This window comes from Rhineura floridana, chromosome 4, assembly GCF_030035675.1.
Source record: "Rhineura floridana isolate rRhiFlo1 chromosome 4, rRhiFlo1.hap2, whole genome shotgun sequence".
Classification (NCBI taxonomy): domain Eukaryota; kingdom Metazoa; phylum Chordata; class Lepidosauria; order Squamata; family Rhineuridae; genus Rhineura; species Rhineura floridana.
In genome coordinates, this window is record NC_084483.1 from 144,482,052 (window position 1) to 144,496,564 (window position 14,513).

Consider the following 14,513-nt stretch of genomic DNA (forward strand, 5'->3'; position numbering starts at 1 on the left):
ATTCATTATTTTATTTCTTATTCAGTTCATGAACCACGTTTACAAGGAAATGACATGTCCAGTTAAATTATTTGAGTGTTTTTTTTTAATACAACAGCCCATTCTTGATCATAATTAGTTCCAGCAGCAGTCCAGCTGGGGAAAAATATATATACGAAAAACTATTCTCATCAGCAGGAGGTCTTGGAACCAAGAATCACCTTTTTAATGAATGGTCTCTTGGTCTTTATAGGGAAGATCACAGGAGAAGAATAGACAAATTACCGTTTGCAAAATAGATCTTTCCTTTTAGATTCTTAAATAAGTCCTGCAGTAACAATGACAGACAGGCCCTGATGAAACTTCCATCATTCCTCCAAACAAAAAGCAGCATCACTAGCTGGCAACGTTTCAAATGTGGCAGGAAGTAACCAGCTGCTGAATAACTTAATGATGAGCAGCTATTCTTCACACCTTCAAGGGCCTGGCTACATGTGTTATATATTTATTTCTTCCATGGTGCTGGACGTTATTTTTATTATTTACAAAAGCAGCCATGTGAAAACCAGGAGCAAGCAACTGGTGGCAGGAAGATTAACCCTTTCCCTTCCTTCTATTTGCTGAAAATCCTGCCCCCGTTGTGATCCTGAGCAGTGGCCAAGACTCTGACAGAGAAGAGGAAGAGCCAGGTGGATCAAGTGAGCCAGCATTACAATTCACAGAGGTGTGGAACCCAGGCCCTGACACCAGCCTAAGCCTGCTGGCTGGGAGCCCCTTCAGCACCTGAAGGGGAACGTCCAAGGACAGCAGCCCCAGAGCCAAAACTTCTCCAAGGCATCAGCTGCCTTTACATCATAGGTCTCACACTCCCCTGTGCCTATTTGACAGCACAGACAATACATAAGGCAGGAGCTGGTCAAGACATAATAGAGCACTGGCACCAGGCCAAAGGACTATGCCTTTAAGGCTCTCCACTCTTTAGGAACAGGGTGGACCCCGGAATGCAGATAATTAAGAGGAGTAACAAGGCCTTATGGAGCTCTAGAACATGTTGGAGCAGGTTGCCAACTTGAAGTGGTCTGAGGTCCTGTGCGTCTACCCTGATCTGCTACCTGATCTCCTGTTTCTGATTGTCATGACAGGATACCTACCAAGCTGTTTCTCGCCCACAGGAGAAAAGATGCAGGGATGTCATGTTTTCAGTGGCAGGAGAAAAGCAGTTTTGTGTGTGTAGAAATTCTGAGCAGAAAAATAGTGCAGGCTAAAAGGGTTAAGTACCTGCTCACATCACTCGTGCTCTCTCAAGACCACACCTGTTTTTCTGTTTAAAAAAATTATGAAGAAGAATTACAGAGCTGTCTATTACTGGCAGTTTGGTCCTAAGACACTACCATTTGTACTACAATAGCTTCCATCAAGCAACAACTCTCTCAGTACAGGGCAACATAACACTATTCTAGTTTCTTTCCCTTTGAATCTCACATCAGCATTTTACACTTAACAATAAACTTCATAATTAAAGCTAGCCAGTAAAAGGACACGCAACAGCCACCCCCCAAAGTCCAGATAATTGGCGTCTAGAATATAAATGGGATCAAGGCTTTTCTTGATCTTGGATAGCCAGTGAACTTCTTGTGATAGTATCTGAAAGAAAAAGGGATACATAATGAAAACAAAAAATGGCCAAAATAACATTATACAATAGTCCTGCACAGATTGCTTTAAGAAAGTAGAATCTCACTTCTTAATGCGGCTTGTGGCAGATATAAAATTGTTTTAATTAAAGGGACTGGGAGTTTCCAGAAGATTTTCAGATTTAAGTGTGTGATGGTGAGTATAAATATTACAATGGCACCATTTCGACATCATACCAAACTACGGTTAAGGTTACTTAACTATGATGTAGTGTGATGTCTGTATTGACAAGCCTTGATTTCTGGTTGGCTAGTAAACCAGAATCAAACTATGACTTGAACTGAAGTAGATTTGCAAACATTGGTTTGTTCAGAGCTTGGAAGATTACTTTTAAAAAGTAATAAATTACAGTTACAGTTACATGGCCCAAAAAAGTAATAATTACCGTTACAATTACAATTGCTCTGAAAGTGACTGATTTCTTTTTCTCAAAAGTAATCACTACAATTACATTTCAGTTACTTTAAAAAATGCCTACAAGGTGCTGGCCTTGGCTGCTGCACATCTAACTAGCCTAAAACAACATTAAAAACACACACGTACAGAGGTAGTAGAATAATTCTTTTTATCCATAAGATAGCAATGGTGGTCTCTCCGCTGGTAAGGGAGGTGGGGAGGGAGGCAGAGGCCACTACTCAGACCTTTGCACGTCAAACCAAGTGCAACCCCCCTCCTTAGCCAGCAAGCACAATCGCTCTCACTTAATCACTTCCCGGACCCTGCCCTGCCACCAACTAAGGGACACTCACCCAAGCAAACATTTTCCCCTGAGATGCAAAAAAGTTAAAATACTACAAATGCAGCACAGCGGCCAGAGAGGGTGGTGGAGGCCACTTTGTGTGCCAAGTGCAAACACAGTATTCACACACACACACACACACACACACACACACACACACACGCACGTTGTTATATTTCACCTCCACAGTCCTTTATCTCCATTCTGCTGCTGTCTCCTTCTCCTCCTTTATCCATGTTCTTGCCCTCTGGCTCCTTTTCCCCTCCTTTCCATTCTTCACCACCACCATTTCATTTTTTTTAAACAATTGTTGTCCCCACTCCACCCCGTCTCACTCTCCACCTCCTCCCTCGTCGCCTCCTACCCACCCACAGAACATGAGGGAATAGCGACGCTGCACAGAAGCCTAGTTTGAGGCACATGCTTTTCATCCACAAATCAGAGGAGCAGAAGACTTCCCCTGCTCCCTCCCCCAAGTAATGCCCAAAAGTAATGCTGGAAACATTACAATTACTCCACAAAAGCAATAAAATTACTCCTAGTTCTATTACAATGAAAATGTAAAGGAATTGCCCACTCATTGCTCAAAAAAGTAATGAATTACAAGTAATTTGTTACTTGTAACTAATTATTTCCACGCTCTGGGTTTGTTGCAATTGTGGTTTGGTGTGATGTACGAATTTACCAACCATGTTTACAGTCAATCCTCCTCCTCCAGAAGCTGTTACACCATAGAGATGATATTGAATTTATGAATCTAAGATGAGTGCCAAAAGGACAGAAAACAGCAGCAGCCCAACAGCTCTAAGCTATACTGTAGTTTGTTGGTTGTACATTTAGAACAAAAAGCAGTTCTAGGCAAGAAAATCATGCAGGAGAGGGAGGGAGGGAGGGAGGGAGGGAGGATGTGAAGGAGACATTAGAGCCTGTTCCTGCTGGACTGTCCCCACCTTTTTGTATCCTCAAGTCATCTGATACAACTGCCCTGTTGGAAGGATATTATGCTTTGACATTATTTCATTGTTATTAATGTATTTTGATTTTTTTAAAGCCACCTTGGGAGGACGTGCAACCTTAACAAAAGCTTAGAAGGCATCCCTTTAAAGGAATGGTGGAGATTATCACGATAATCATAAAATTATTTCTGAGCTGTTATTCAAATCTCAAATCTTGTCCACTCCCCACCCCCAGCATTTTTAATCCATTTTAGTGTCTGCAGAGTGCTTTTGAGGCAATAAAGAGAAACATATGGGGAGGGCTGTAGCTTAGAGACAGAACACATATTTTGTACTCAGGAAGTTTATTTATTTATTAGATTTACATCCCACCCTTCTTCCCAGTGACAAAGTTCTGAGGTTGATCTCTGGCTAAAAGGTACCAGGGCTGGCAAAGACCCATCAAAAGACCTTAATTGCCACTGTGATTAAAGTACCTCTGAGACCTATTCACATAATGCTTTGGGACAATCACAGCTTTTTTCAGCCTCTGCTTACTTTCAACTCTTCTGCCTGACTGCTGATGACACACACAGATGAATCAAGGCAAAACTATACAAGATAGCCAGAGATCTGTGACTGGGTCTGCCACAGATTTTTGAAAATTGGAAATGCAATCATGGGGTACTGAGTTACAGTTTGGATCAGAACCACAGGATTGGGGGAGAGCTTGACACTCCCTCCACATAATTTTTTCAGCTGAAATCATCACCTACCAGCTGCTATTTGCCCCATAGGGCAAAACACACAAGTACCTGTATTTATTTATTCATTGATTTATATGAACATTTTAACCCCACACTTCTAATATATATGCATCACCCAGCTCATGTCAGTTAAAATCACAATATGAGGACAGCTCATGTCAGTTAAAATCACAATATTATCCTAAACAAGCCACACTTTCAAGCAAAATACAATGAAGGTAGGGAGAACAAATTAAAAACAAACTTCAAATACAGACAATTACCTGCCCTGCAGGGGAAAAACCTGCTGCAATGTTTTAAAAGTGTTTACTAGCTGGCAAAAGATGGTTAAAGAGGGGGCCCTATGAACTATATGGAGCAAGGCATTCCCCAGTTTCAGTTTGACTGCTGAAAAAGTTCCAACTCTTAGTCACAATCAACCTTGTTTCCACTATAGGTGTAACCAGTAGTGGCTGGTGCCCATTGGGGCTGGTAGCGCAGGAAGCAGGGAGACCAACAGTAGGCAGAAAGGCAGAGCCAATGATAGGCAGAGCCAACTAATTCTAGTTTTGTCCCCAGTCTCCCTCCTGCTGAGTTCTACAAGGGAACACTGTCACTGAGGAAGCTGACAGCTGGTGCCACCCCCTGAACTGGTTGTAAACATGAAAGTGAGGGAAGTGTCCCATTCATCTTAGTAGACCAGCCACCACTGGTGGACACAGATAAGGGCCTCTCCATCAGACCTTAGGCAGCAGACAGACTGGTACAGGAGGAGTTAAAAAATGTAAATGTACTGCCTTCAAGTTGATTGAACTTATGGCGACCCTATGAATAGGGTTTTCATGAGGTTGAGAGGCAGTGACTGGCCCAAGGTCATCCAGTGAGCTTCATGGCTATGTGGGGATTTGAACCCTGGTATCCCAGGTCGTAGTCCAACATCTTAACCACTACACCACACTGGCTCTCACATGAGGAGTTAGTCTATTAGATATCCAGGATGCATACCATTTAGGGCTTCAAAGGTAATTATTGTTCCCAGAAACAAATTAGCAACCAGTGCAGCTGGCTGCGTGTATAGGAGTGTGTATAGGATTGCAGTGTTATGCTAGAGAAGTAGCCAGGGTAGTGTGTGTGTGTGTGTGTGCGCGCGCACACACACACACACACCTTAATTCTTTTCCCACTGCGGCTGCTTCTTAACACTGCAATCCTATACATGCTTGCCTGGGAATAAAGCCCACCAGGGAAGAGATCTGTTGGTCAGTGCTGGTTTGAAAGCATTCAGTTGACCTAACAGGTTGGTATCAATTCAAGTTCATTCTATATCCACTAGCCACTGCTTTTACAGATCCAGTTAAAATAAAATATTAATAAAATTATCATTCTTAATATCAATTTTAAAAAACTGCTTTCAAAAATAACTGTGGAAAATTGCTACATAAAAATCCAATCTACAATGATAGAGAATAAGTGAATTAATGGAAAATTTGGTAGCAAATCCAAATTGGGCAGAATACTAACATCCCAAAGGCTCACTATACTGAAAAGGAGTTACATCTGAGCAGGTATTTGTAGGATCGCATTGTAAATTTCCCTCTCCTGATACAGCTTTTCATATGCAGTCTGTATCAGTTACATGCATTTGTACGTAGTGCATAGTCAGCCTTGAGAAGAAGTGAGGCAATATGAAACTTACTTCTTTAAGCTTTGATAAGAGATGGGTTATCCATGGATATACATTAATCTCCTATACTCAACAAATAACGAATGTCAAACTAGCCCTATCCAATATTATTTTTCCGGAATATCGGCAGATGATGATGATGATGATGATTAACAACAACAACAACAACAATTTAATTGTTGCAAACCGCCCAGAGAGCTTCGGCTATGGAGCAGTATATAAATGTTATAAAACAACAACAACAATAATAATGGTCAAACAACATGCTTAATACCTGTGGTGATGATAAGCACGTGGCCCAATGAAGCAGAGTGTAAAAAGGGCAAAGGCAAAAGCTGGTAGGGACCAGGTTGCTATAGCATAGCCAAACCATTCCAGTATCTCACCAAAGAAATTTGCTCCTGATACATATGCAAACAATCCTCCTGCATGAAAAGAGAAGATTTGCACGAGCACATTTGAACAGTGAAAACTGAGCCTTATTACCTAAATCCCAATAACATTACCAGTAGCCCAGAGGTATTCCTTTTGCCACTAGTGTAGCTGCTGTTGCTACGGGCAGATGGGATCAACGCCTCCCAACCATTAAAACTCCCAGGGGCAATAGCTGCTTGTAAGCACTCAGAGGACAGTGCTGTATAAAGTTTTCTTCCCAGGTCTCTTGCTGGTGTGGTGATGATAAAAAGAGGTCCTGGGAACAGAGCTTTAACTTCAGTAGCACTGGTCAATAGGATTTAAGGAGGGCCAGACTGGACTCCATGGACCTGTCATCAACAGCTCCACTAGAGCTGGATCATTGGGTTCAGGTCTGGGGTCCTACAAAGACAAAGAGGCTCCTAAACAACCCTGAGGATGCCCTAGTGGTGCCATGGCAACAGGCTGTTGAATTGATAGCTGAGGCTTTAGCCCCAGGGCAAGAGTGGCAGAGAGCTCAGCCAATCAGACACCACCACTGGGGTTGCAGGGGCAAGGAAAACAAGGAGGAGGACGGTTAGCCCGTCCCCTCTGGCACTCTCATTGGCTCTGTGACCTCAAAGGCAGTGACCTCTCTGGCATTCTCCCCTGCAGTCATAAATGATTCAGATCAAGTATCCTCAAAAGCACTTTCAGTTTCCCACCATGATTGCATTACTGCACTGTTGGCCCTCCAGACATTGTTGAACTCCTTCAGGCCCAGCACAGCCAATGGTCAAGCATGATGGGAGGTGAAGTCTAGCAACATGTGGAGGGCCACAGGGTTCCCCTCTCTGCATTACTCTGTTTATTCATCTCTTCTGATGAAGGGCAGGATCCTAACTGCATGGGTTTATGTCATCTGCTGGTGTCTTCCTCACCTACCCTCTGCTTCTCATACTTTAAGGGACAGGACCCCCACAGGGGCAAACAGGACATCAAAAATCATGCTGAAAAATTGGGGAAAGAATGACATACCTTGTGGGATTTTGTAACTGAGCTCCCCAGGTTTTCTTAGCTGACGCAGGAGGAGATCACTGTGAATATTGATTCCCATGCCAAACAAAAACAACAAGATACCTAAGACCAGAAAATGAAGCATGTATGGGTTGGATGTCCTGAATATTTGTTTAAAAGATCTATACACAAACAGTTCACTTGATTAACAACCATAATTAATACCCCATATGGGCAAGCAAGGGAGGAAGGTATTCATACTATAATGAAATGTGCGGATTGAACTAAATGTCTCCTTAGGATCCCTCTGAGCCCAGTGATACTACAGCTCGGAGACTGAGGTCTGCAGAAGAAGGATGTCAAACCAGTGTTGTTGTTGTTTTGTTAAGGAAATAGCCCTGGCCAGGTCTATTAAGTATCTACTTCTGTAATGTACGTTTGGGCCATGCTGTTGTCACAGAAACTAGATAGCAGGAGACACTTCTGAAAGGTGAAGTGGGCATGTCTTTCTCCCTCTACTCCCCTGGCTGAGGCAATGACATTGTGTGGGGGGGTAGTGTCCATTGAGATTGGTAGGGCAGAATGCAGGGAGCCCAAACAATAGGCGAAGCCAGTCCCAATGACAGGTGGAGCCAATGAATTCTAATTTTGTCCCCATTCTCTCTTCCTGCTGAGTTCTATAAGGGCAACACTGAGACAAAAGAGGTGAGGGGGCATGAAAACTTTATGTTGGCTAACCAGTCCTTCCCCTCTGAACAGCTTGAAGCAGTTTCTTGCAAACAGGAGATACAGCAGAAGTATACACTGTGCAGAAGAGGAATTCCTGAATGCCAGGCCCTCCATTCTAACCAGTTTAGGGCGACTCATGATCCCTTTTGCCTTTTAAGACCATAGCCTGGCCACTTGGAACAGAAAAAACAGCCACTGGACACAGGAGTCCCACTACAATTTTCACAGGGTACAGGTAAATATTACCGCCATCACTCTTCCCCATCAGTTGGAGGCAGGCTGGGCAAAGTCACCAAAAGAGCACTTGGGTGGCAGCCCTCTCTCTCAATCAGTCGCACAGTGCAGATGTGTATCTAGCTAAAGGATGGGGAGCCTATGGCCCTCCAGATGCTGCTGGACTACAGCTCCCATAACCATTGGTCATATGGGCAGGGCCTGATGGAAAATGCAGTCCAACAACTTATGGAGGGCCACATTCCTGATTTAGCTCTAAAAACATGCATTGCAGCTGCTCAACATTATTCATTCCCTGTCTGTATCCCTGGCCATGTCTCTCTTGGCTTTCCATAGACGACCCTGCAACAGGAGCAAAGGCAAGGATATTCTCCATTCCAAATACAGGCACAAGTAAAGCCTACAGCAGCCTTTCCCAACCAGTGTGCCTCCAGATGTTGTTGGACCACAACTCCCATCAGCCTCAGCCAGCATTGCCAATGGTCAGGAGAGATGGGAATTGTGGTCCAACAACATCTGGAGGCACACTGGTTGGGAAAGGCTGGCCTACAGCATGATTTGCAGCAACAGTGTGATTCCAGCTGTTCCTCATTGGGGATGCTGACTAGGAATGGGTGAGAATTTCAATTCGGTTCACATTTCAAGCCAAATTGATCAAATTTGCACTTTCTGAAATAATATGAGAACTGAAACAGCGCCATCCTTTTAAATTTGCACTTATTTGAATTTTGCAATGCATTCGCCAACCAAACAATGTTTACAAAAATGCATATATTACGGGAAAGTGGGCATCAAAATGAATGTAGGAGTGAAAATAACATACAAAAATGCACTATATGAAGAGAAATGGCTTAAAAATGTGTACATTAGTCAAACCTTCCTAGAAAAAAATGTTTATTAGGAGAAATTCATACTAAAATGCTGGAGAATTTTCATGAGGATTTATTTTTTAAAAATTGCAAACTGCTGCAGAAATGTGTACAATTGAATTTAAGACTGGAAAAATGAGAAACTGAGAGAACCAGAATTGACAGATCTTTCCATCGCTAGCGCTGACCTTGTCCCAGCAGGGCTCCCTCACTTCTACAAGCTCCTTGACAGTTATGTAGCAGATGAAGTCATAGCCAGGATGTAGATGGGGCTGTGAAGAGGAAGCCACAGACAGACCAGCAGCTGAGTCTGGTTCTTGTGGCTGGCCCCTGCTGGCTATTGGGAGAAAGAAAGGGGCCGGGAAGCGTGCTGCTGGCCAATGTGTCCTTCTCCTTGCAGACAGCCCAGATGCAAAGATGGGCAGGCCAGAAGGAGATACCCATGGCAACAGTGGGTCAGAGGGATGCTCTATGACCCACCACCCCAAGATAAAGCCTGTGCAGGGGACATTGCAGGAGTGGCAGGTTTGGCTCAGCTCGCTACCATGTGTTTGTGCTGTGAAAGCAAAAGGAGGAGAATGAAGGAGAGACTGACTTACTGAGAAAAGCACGAAGCCAGCATTTATCTTGCATGTTTAAAAGCCGAACGAAGGAGACATGTGATTCTGGTTCCCATTTCCCTTGGGCATTAGCAAACCACCAGCAAACCCTGATGGAAGCAAAAGCTCAGGGCTCTGAGGTCCTCCTATTGGAAGTACTCCACAGGAGCAATTGGGTAAATGACCCTTGCTGACTATTGTGCTGTGCTGCATAGAAGTCCATCTGGGACATGAAGGCTCCATTGTTCCTGCTTACAGAACCCATTCCACCTCTGATGCTGTTCAATAAACACCTTCATTTTGTTGCAGCCCTGGCTTTGTTGCTAACAGATGTTAGTTAGGTCTTTCCCCTCACTCTGGTTCTTACTCATCTTACCTGGCCTTGGGCTGGGACTGAATCACAAGGGTTCCATGGGCCTTACCTGCTCAGGGTCTGCAGCTTCATCCTCTGGCTGCTTCAGCTCCAGCAAGGGTAAGGGGGATGGCCACTGGCTACTGCTGCAGTCAGAGAATGTGTGTATAGATGGAATGGTATGGCATAGGCTGCGTAGCGCAAAGTGGTCATGGTGAAAGCCACACAGTGGTCCCTCTGATTGGCTCTGATGCTGCAGACACTGTCAGGCATGCTGGTATTTGTGGACTCCTCTCAGCCTTTTCTAGCAGCAGATCACATCCAGGATTTGATGTGGAGGCCCATTCAGACATGCAATCCTTCTTCTGCATTCTGAAGTGGTACAGTCCTATGTCCTCTTTTTGATCATATGAATCAACTCTAAACAGAGCACTTCCATGGGATTCCACTTTGAAGTATAAACCCACTCTGTATTTGTGAAGCATTCCTTTAGATCTAAATAGTCTCAACTAGGAGAACAAATTAGCATGTCGCAAGTTTCTCCTGGCTGAAACTGATCAAATGTGCATATATATGTGTAGTTTGGAGCCCCAATGTTTAGGCAAAAAGGTGCTGTAACACCAAGAGATTGAATAATTTATTGTAGCATGACTTTTTGGAGGCAATAGCATTTTGCATCAGATAAGTATACACAGATTACAGTGGAAAACAGGCAAAGTTAACAAGGTGTGAACCACCAATAAACAAGAATGCAACACACTGAAATATCAAAGCATTACTAACAAATATGTGGTTTTTTTGTTTCTACAGATCTAAAACAACAAACTATGGTTCATTCAGAAAATACCAGGGTTTCATTTGAGCTAGGATTCAGTCCTATATTATTATTATTATTATTATTATTATTATTATTATTATTATTATTTATACCCCGCCCTTTTTCCAAACTGGAACTCAAGGCGGCTTCCAGATAAAAACAAGTACACATCATTAAGAACCTATAAAAATATAAAACATATAAACATATAAAATCAGCATTAAAACAGGATTAAACTATTAAGATGTTAAAACCAATTACTCTTAAAATACTGCAACCCAGTTTAGGAGCATATAAGTAAAACAATAACATACAGCATCCTCTTCAGTCACTACCCTTAAAACCTTCAGTTCCAAAGGCCTGCCGGAAGAAAAAAGTCTTTAGCTGTCGGCGGAAAGACTGCACAGAGGAGGCCATTCTTGCCTCCCTAGGGAGGGAGTTCCAGAGCCTAGGGGCAGCCACCGAAAAGGCCCTAGGCTCTGTCCCCACCAGTCGCACTTGTGAAGGTGTTGGGATCATGAGAAGGGTCTCTGCTGAAGATCTCAGGGCCCGGGCAGGTTCATATAGGGAGATACGGTCTGACAAATAGCCTGGACCTAAGCCGTACAGGGCTTTATAGGTCATAACCAGCACTTTGAATTGTGTCCGGAAACAGACTGGCAGCCAGTGGAGCTGTTGTAGCAGGGGAGTTGTATGGTCCCTGTAACCAGCTGGTATAGCACAGTGGGGAGGAGAGCCTGGCTGGGAGTCCAGAGTCTGTGAGTTCAAATACCCATTTGTTTCTCCTGGGTATAAAGGGTCAGCTAAAGATCACCCCCGTAGTGAGTGGCTCAGGGGTTACGTGCCCTGCCACCTGTGCAGCCGTGGGCAAGCTGCATAGTCCCAAGGAGCCCAGTTGCCCCCCAGTTGCGAACAAGGAAGGGGCTGGCTTGTGCAGCAGTGGCAAGCTGAGCAGGCCCTAGCCAGCTGGGGAGGACTAGCCTCAGAGGGAGGCAATGTTAACCCCCCTCTGAATACCACTTACCATGAGCACCCTATTCATAGGGTAGCCACAAGTTGGGAATGACTTGAAGGGAGTCCATTTCATTTTCAGTCCTATAACTTACATTGTACTAGAGTAAAAAAAAAGGGGGGGGGAAGACTGATAGAAGGAAAACAATAGATAAAACAGCTAATGGTCAGTGTTTATGAGTACACGTTTTCTTTTCCACAAGGGCAGCTGTGTTAAATTTGTTGCAGCAAAAATAACAGTCTTTTGGCATCTTAGATTTTGCAAAGTGTTCTTCTTTTGCTTCTGATATTCATATTATTGTTTTTCTATCTTGACATTTAAACAATATTGTCTATGATTTGACACTTAGTGAATTTTGGCAGTGCTATATTCAGGTGGCTGGCCAGATGCTTGACATCTTGCAATATAATTACCTGATGTAAATCTGATGTCATTGTACCAGTCATCTGGGTATTCAGCACAGTAAATCATGTAGTAACCCTGAAGAAAGCCGTTATAGATACAGAACAGCATGCCGAGAAAAACTGTCTCCAATGGGAAAGGTCTGCCTCTTCGGAGGAAGGAGTAAATGAATGTCCTGAAGTAGCCAACAAAAAGGGGAGGAGAGAGAAAATGAAAAAACAGATACAATATTAAACAGCTAGAAATACAAGCCAATGTGCCATATATAACAGGTCTGAGGTCCTTCCCAGTAATCTCAGTATGCTGGCAGGCATCCCTCATTTTACATGTTTTCATTATGATCCAGAGAATAATCGCCTTACAACGGCCACTATTAATCACCTTTCTTCATGCACCATTAATATAAGCAGCTACTCAGTAGGCTCCAAATTCTAACCTACATCAGTTCCAGTTCCGCTCACACATTAAGCAGCAGTAGAGTTTGCCTACCCCAGTGTGGTATAATGGACTAGGACCTGGGAGACCTGAGTTTGAATTCCCACTCAGTCTTGAAGCTCACTGGGTGATCTTGGATCAGTCACTGCCTCTCAGCCTAACCTACCTCACAGGATTGTTGCGAGGATAAAATGGAAAGGGGAGAACCATGTATACCACTTTGAGCTCCTTAGAAGAAAGTGTGTGTGTATCATAAATAATGTGTGTGTTCTTATCAGCACACATCATGCATCAAGGATCACTGTTAGAGGATGGCTCTAGGATGTGTATGAACATTATTAATTCCTGGGTCTTCTGCACTGAGCCATAGATTTCCTGCCCTAACTTCCTCTTTTTTAAATTAACTTTAAAAATGCTTCCAGGGCAGCTTTCCCTGTGAAAGTTGGCCTAAATATGCAATGATAAATAAAAATTAGCCAGTGATGTGCTGGCTTTTCCAAGCCTGAAAGGTTTGTATTGAAGCACCAGGTGGACTGTCTTCTCTTGCCTGTACACTAATGGTTAGAAGATTTGACAGTGCTGTTTAATTTTGAACATCAGTCAGTAGACACCTACTTAGACATTTGGACAGCCTACACCAAGGATGGGAAACTTCAGGCCCATGGACCAAATGCAGCCCTTCAGGCCTCTCTAACTGGCCTTTGGAACTGTCCCCAAGCCATATACCTCACTGGCCTCACTTCATATCCTCTGTGAGCGTTTTTGCCTTGCTAGAATGTGTCCTTGAATTCTGATGACACTCACTTGCCTGAATGGAGGATAGAGAAGGGTGTGTGAGTGCGTGTAGCCTACTATACAAAGGAAAACTGTATATTCATTGCTCCAGCCATTTTTGCTTCTGACCCCACCCACTGCTGGCATGTGGCCCTTGGAATGTTGCCCAGAAAGGAATGTGGCCCTCAGGCTGAAAAAAGGTTCCCCACTCCTGGCCTACACAGATACCTGTGCCTCACATTGCAGAGAAGTTCTGTGCAACCAGAAGGTTATGTACAGCAACTGTGGAGAGTTGCTGTACTGACTGGCATTTGGTTCTTTGCATAGACCCCATCTCCCAATCCCTACCTCTCTCCCCAAGCACTGTTTGTCATATTTTGTATAACTAGAAAAAATACCTCATATGAAGAGATGCTTCATACAAGCCAAACTTTCCAAGTACTGATCACCGCTAGATAAGAAACTGTGTTTACCCTACAGGTACTAGAAAAGGTCCTCAAATGCAAATCAGAGCTTGGAAAAGTTACTTTTTTGAACTACAACTCCCATCAGCCCAATCCAGTGGCCATGCTGGCTAGGGCTGATGGGAGTTGTAGTTCAAAAAAGTAACTTTTCCAAGCTTTGGCTGAACACTAAAGTTAGGATCATTCAGACCATGGTATTCCCGATCTCTATGTATGGATGTGAAAGCTGGACAGTGAAAAAAGTGGATAAGAGAAAAATCAGCTCATTTGAAATGTGGTGTTGGAGGAGAGCTTTGCGGATACCATGGACTGCAAAAAAGTCAAATAATTCGGTGTTAGAACAAATTAAACCACAACTATCATTAGAAGCTAAAATGATGACACTTAGGTTATCCTACTTTGAACACATCATGAGAAGACATGATTCACTAGAAAATATAATAATGCTGGGGAAAACAGCAGGGAGTAGAAAAAGAGGAAAGACAAACAAGAGATGGATGGATTCCATAAAGGAAGCCACAGACCTGCACTTACAAGATCTGAACAGGGTGGTTAATGACAGATACTGCTGGAGGTCGCTGATTCATAGAGTCGCCATAAGTCGTAGTCAACTTGAAGGCACATAACAACAACAAATT

At 43.4% G+C, this 14,513-nt stretch overlaps 1 protein-coding gene across 1 annotated transcript in view; it reads right to left on the reverse strand.

The window, feature by feature from the left end:
• SRD5A2 (steroid 5 alpha-reductase 2) overlaps positions 1-14,513 on the reverse strand; it is a 52,083-nt gene continuing 37,570 nt past the window's right edge. Inside the window, exons 2-5 of the mRNA XM_061626406.1 lie at positions 12,214-12,377; positions 7,210-7,311; positions 6,053-6,203; positions 1-1,623 (exon numbers count right to left, since the gene is read on the reverse strand). Of these exons, the coding sequence (XP_061482390.1) occupies positions 1,557-1,623; positions 6,053-6,203; positions 7,210-7,311; positions 12,214-12,377 (484 nt within the window). The 3' untranslated portion in view covers positions 1-1,556. The remainder of the gene's footprint in view (positions 1,624-6,052; positions 6,204-7,209; positions 7,312-12,213; positions 12,378-14,513) is intronic.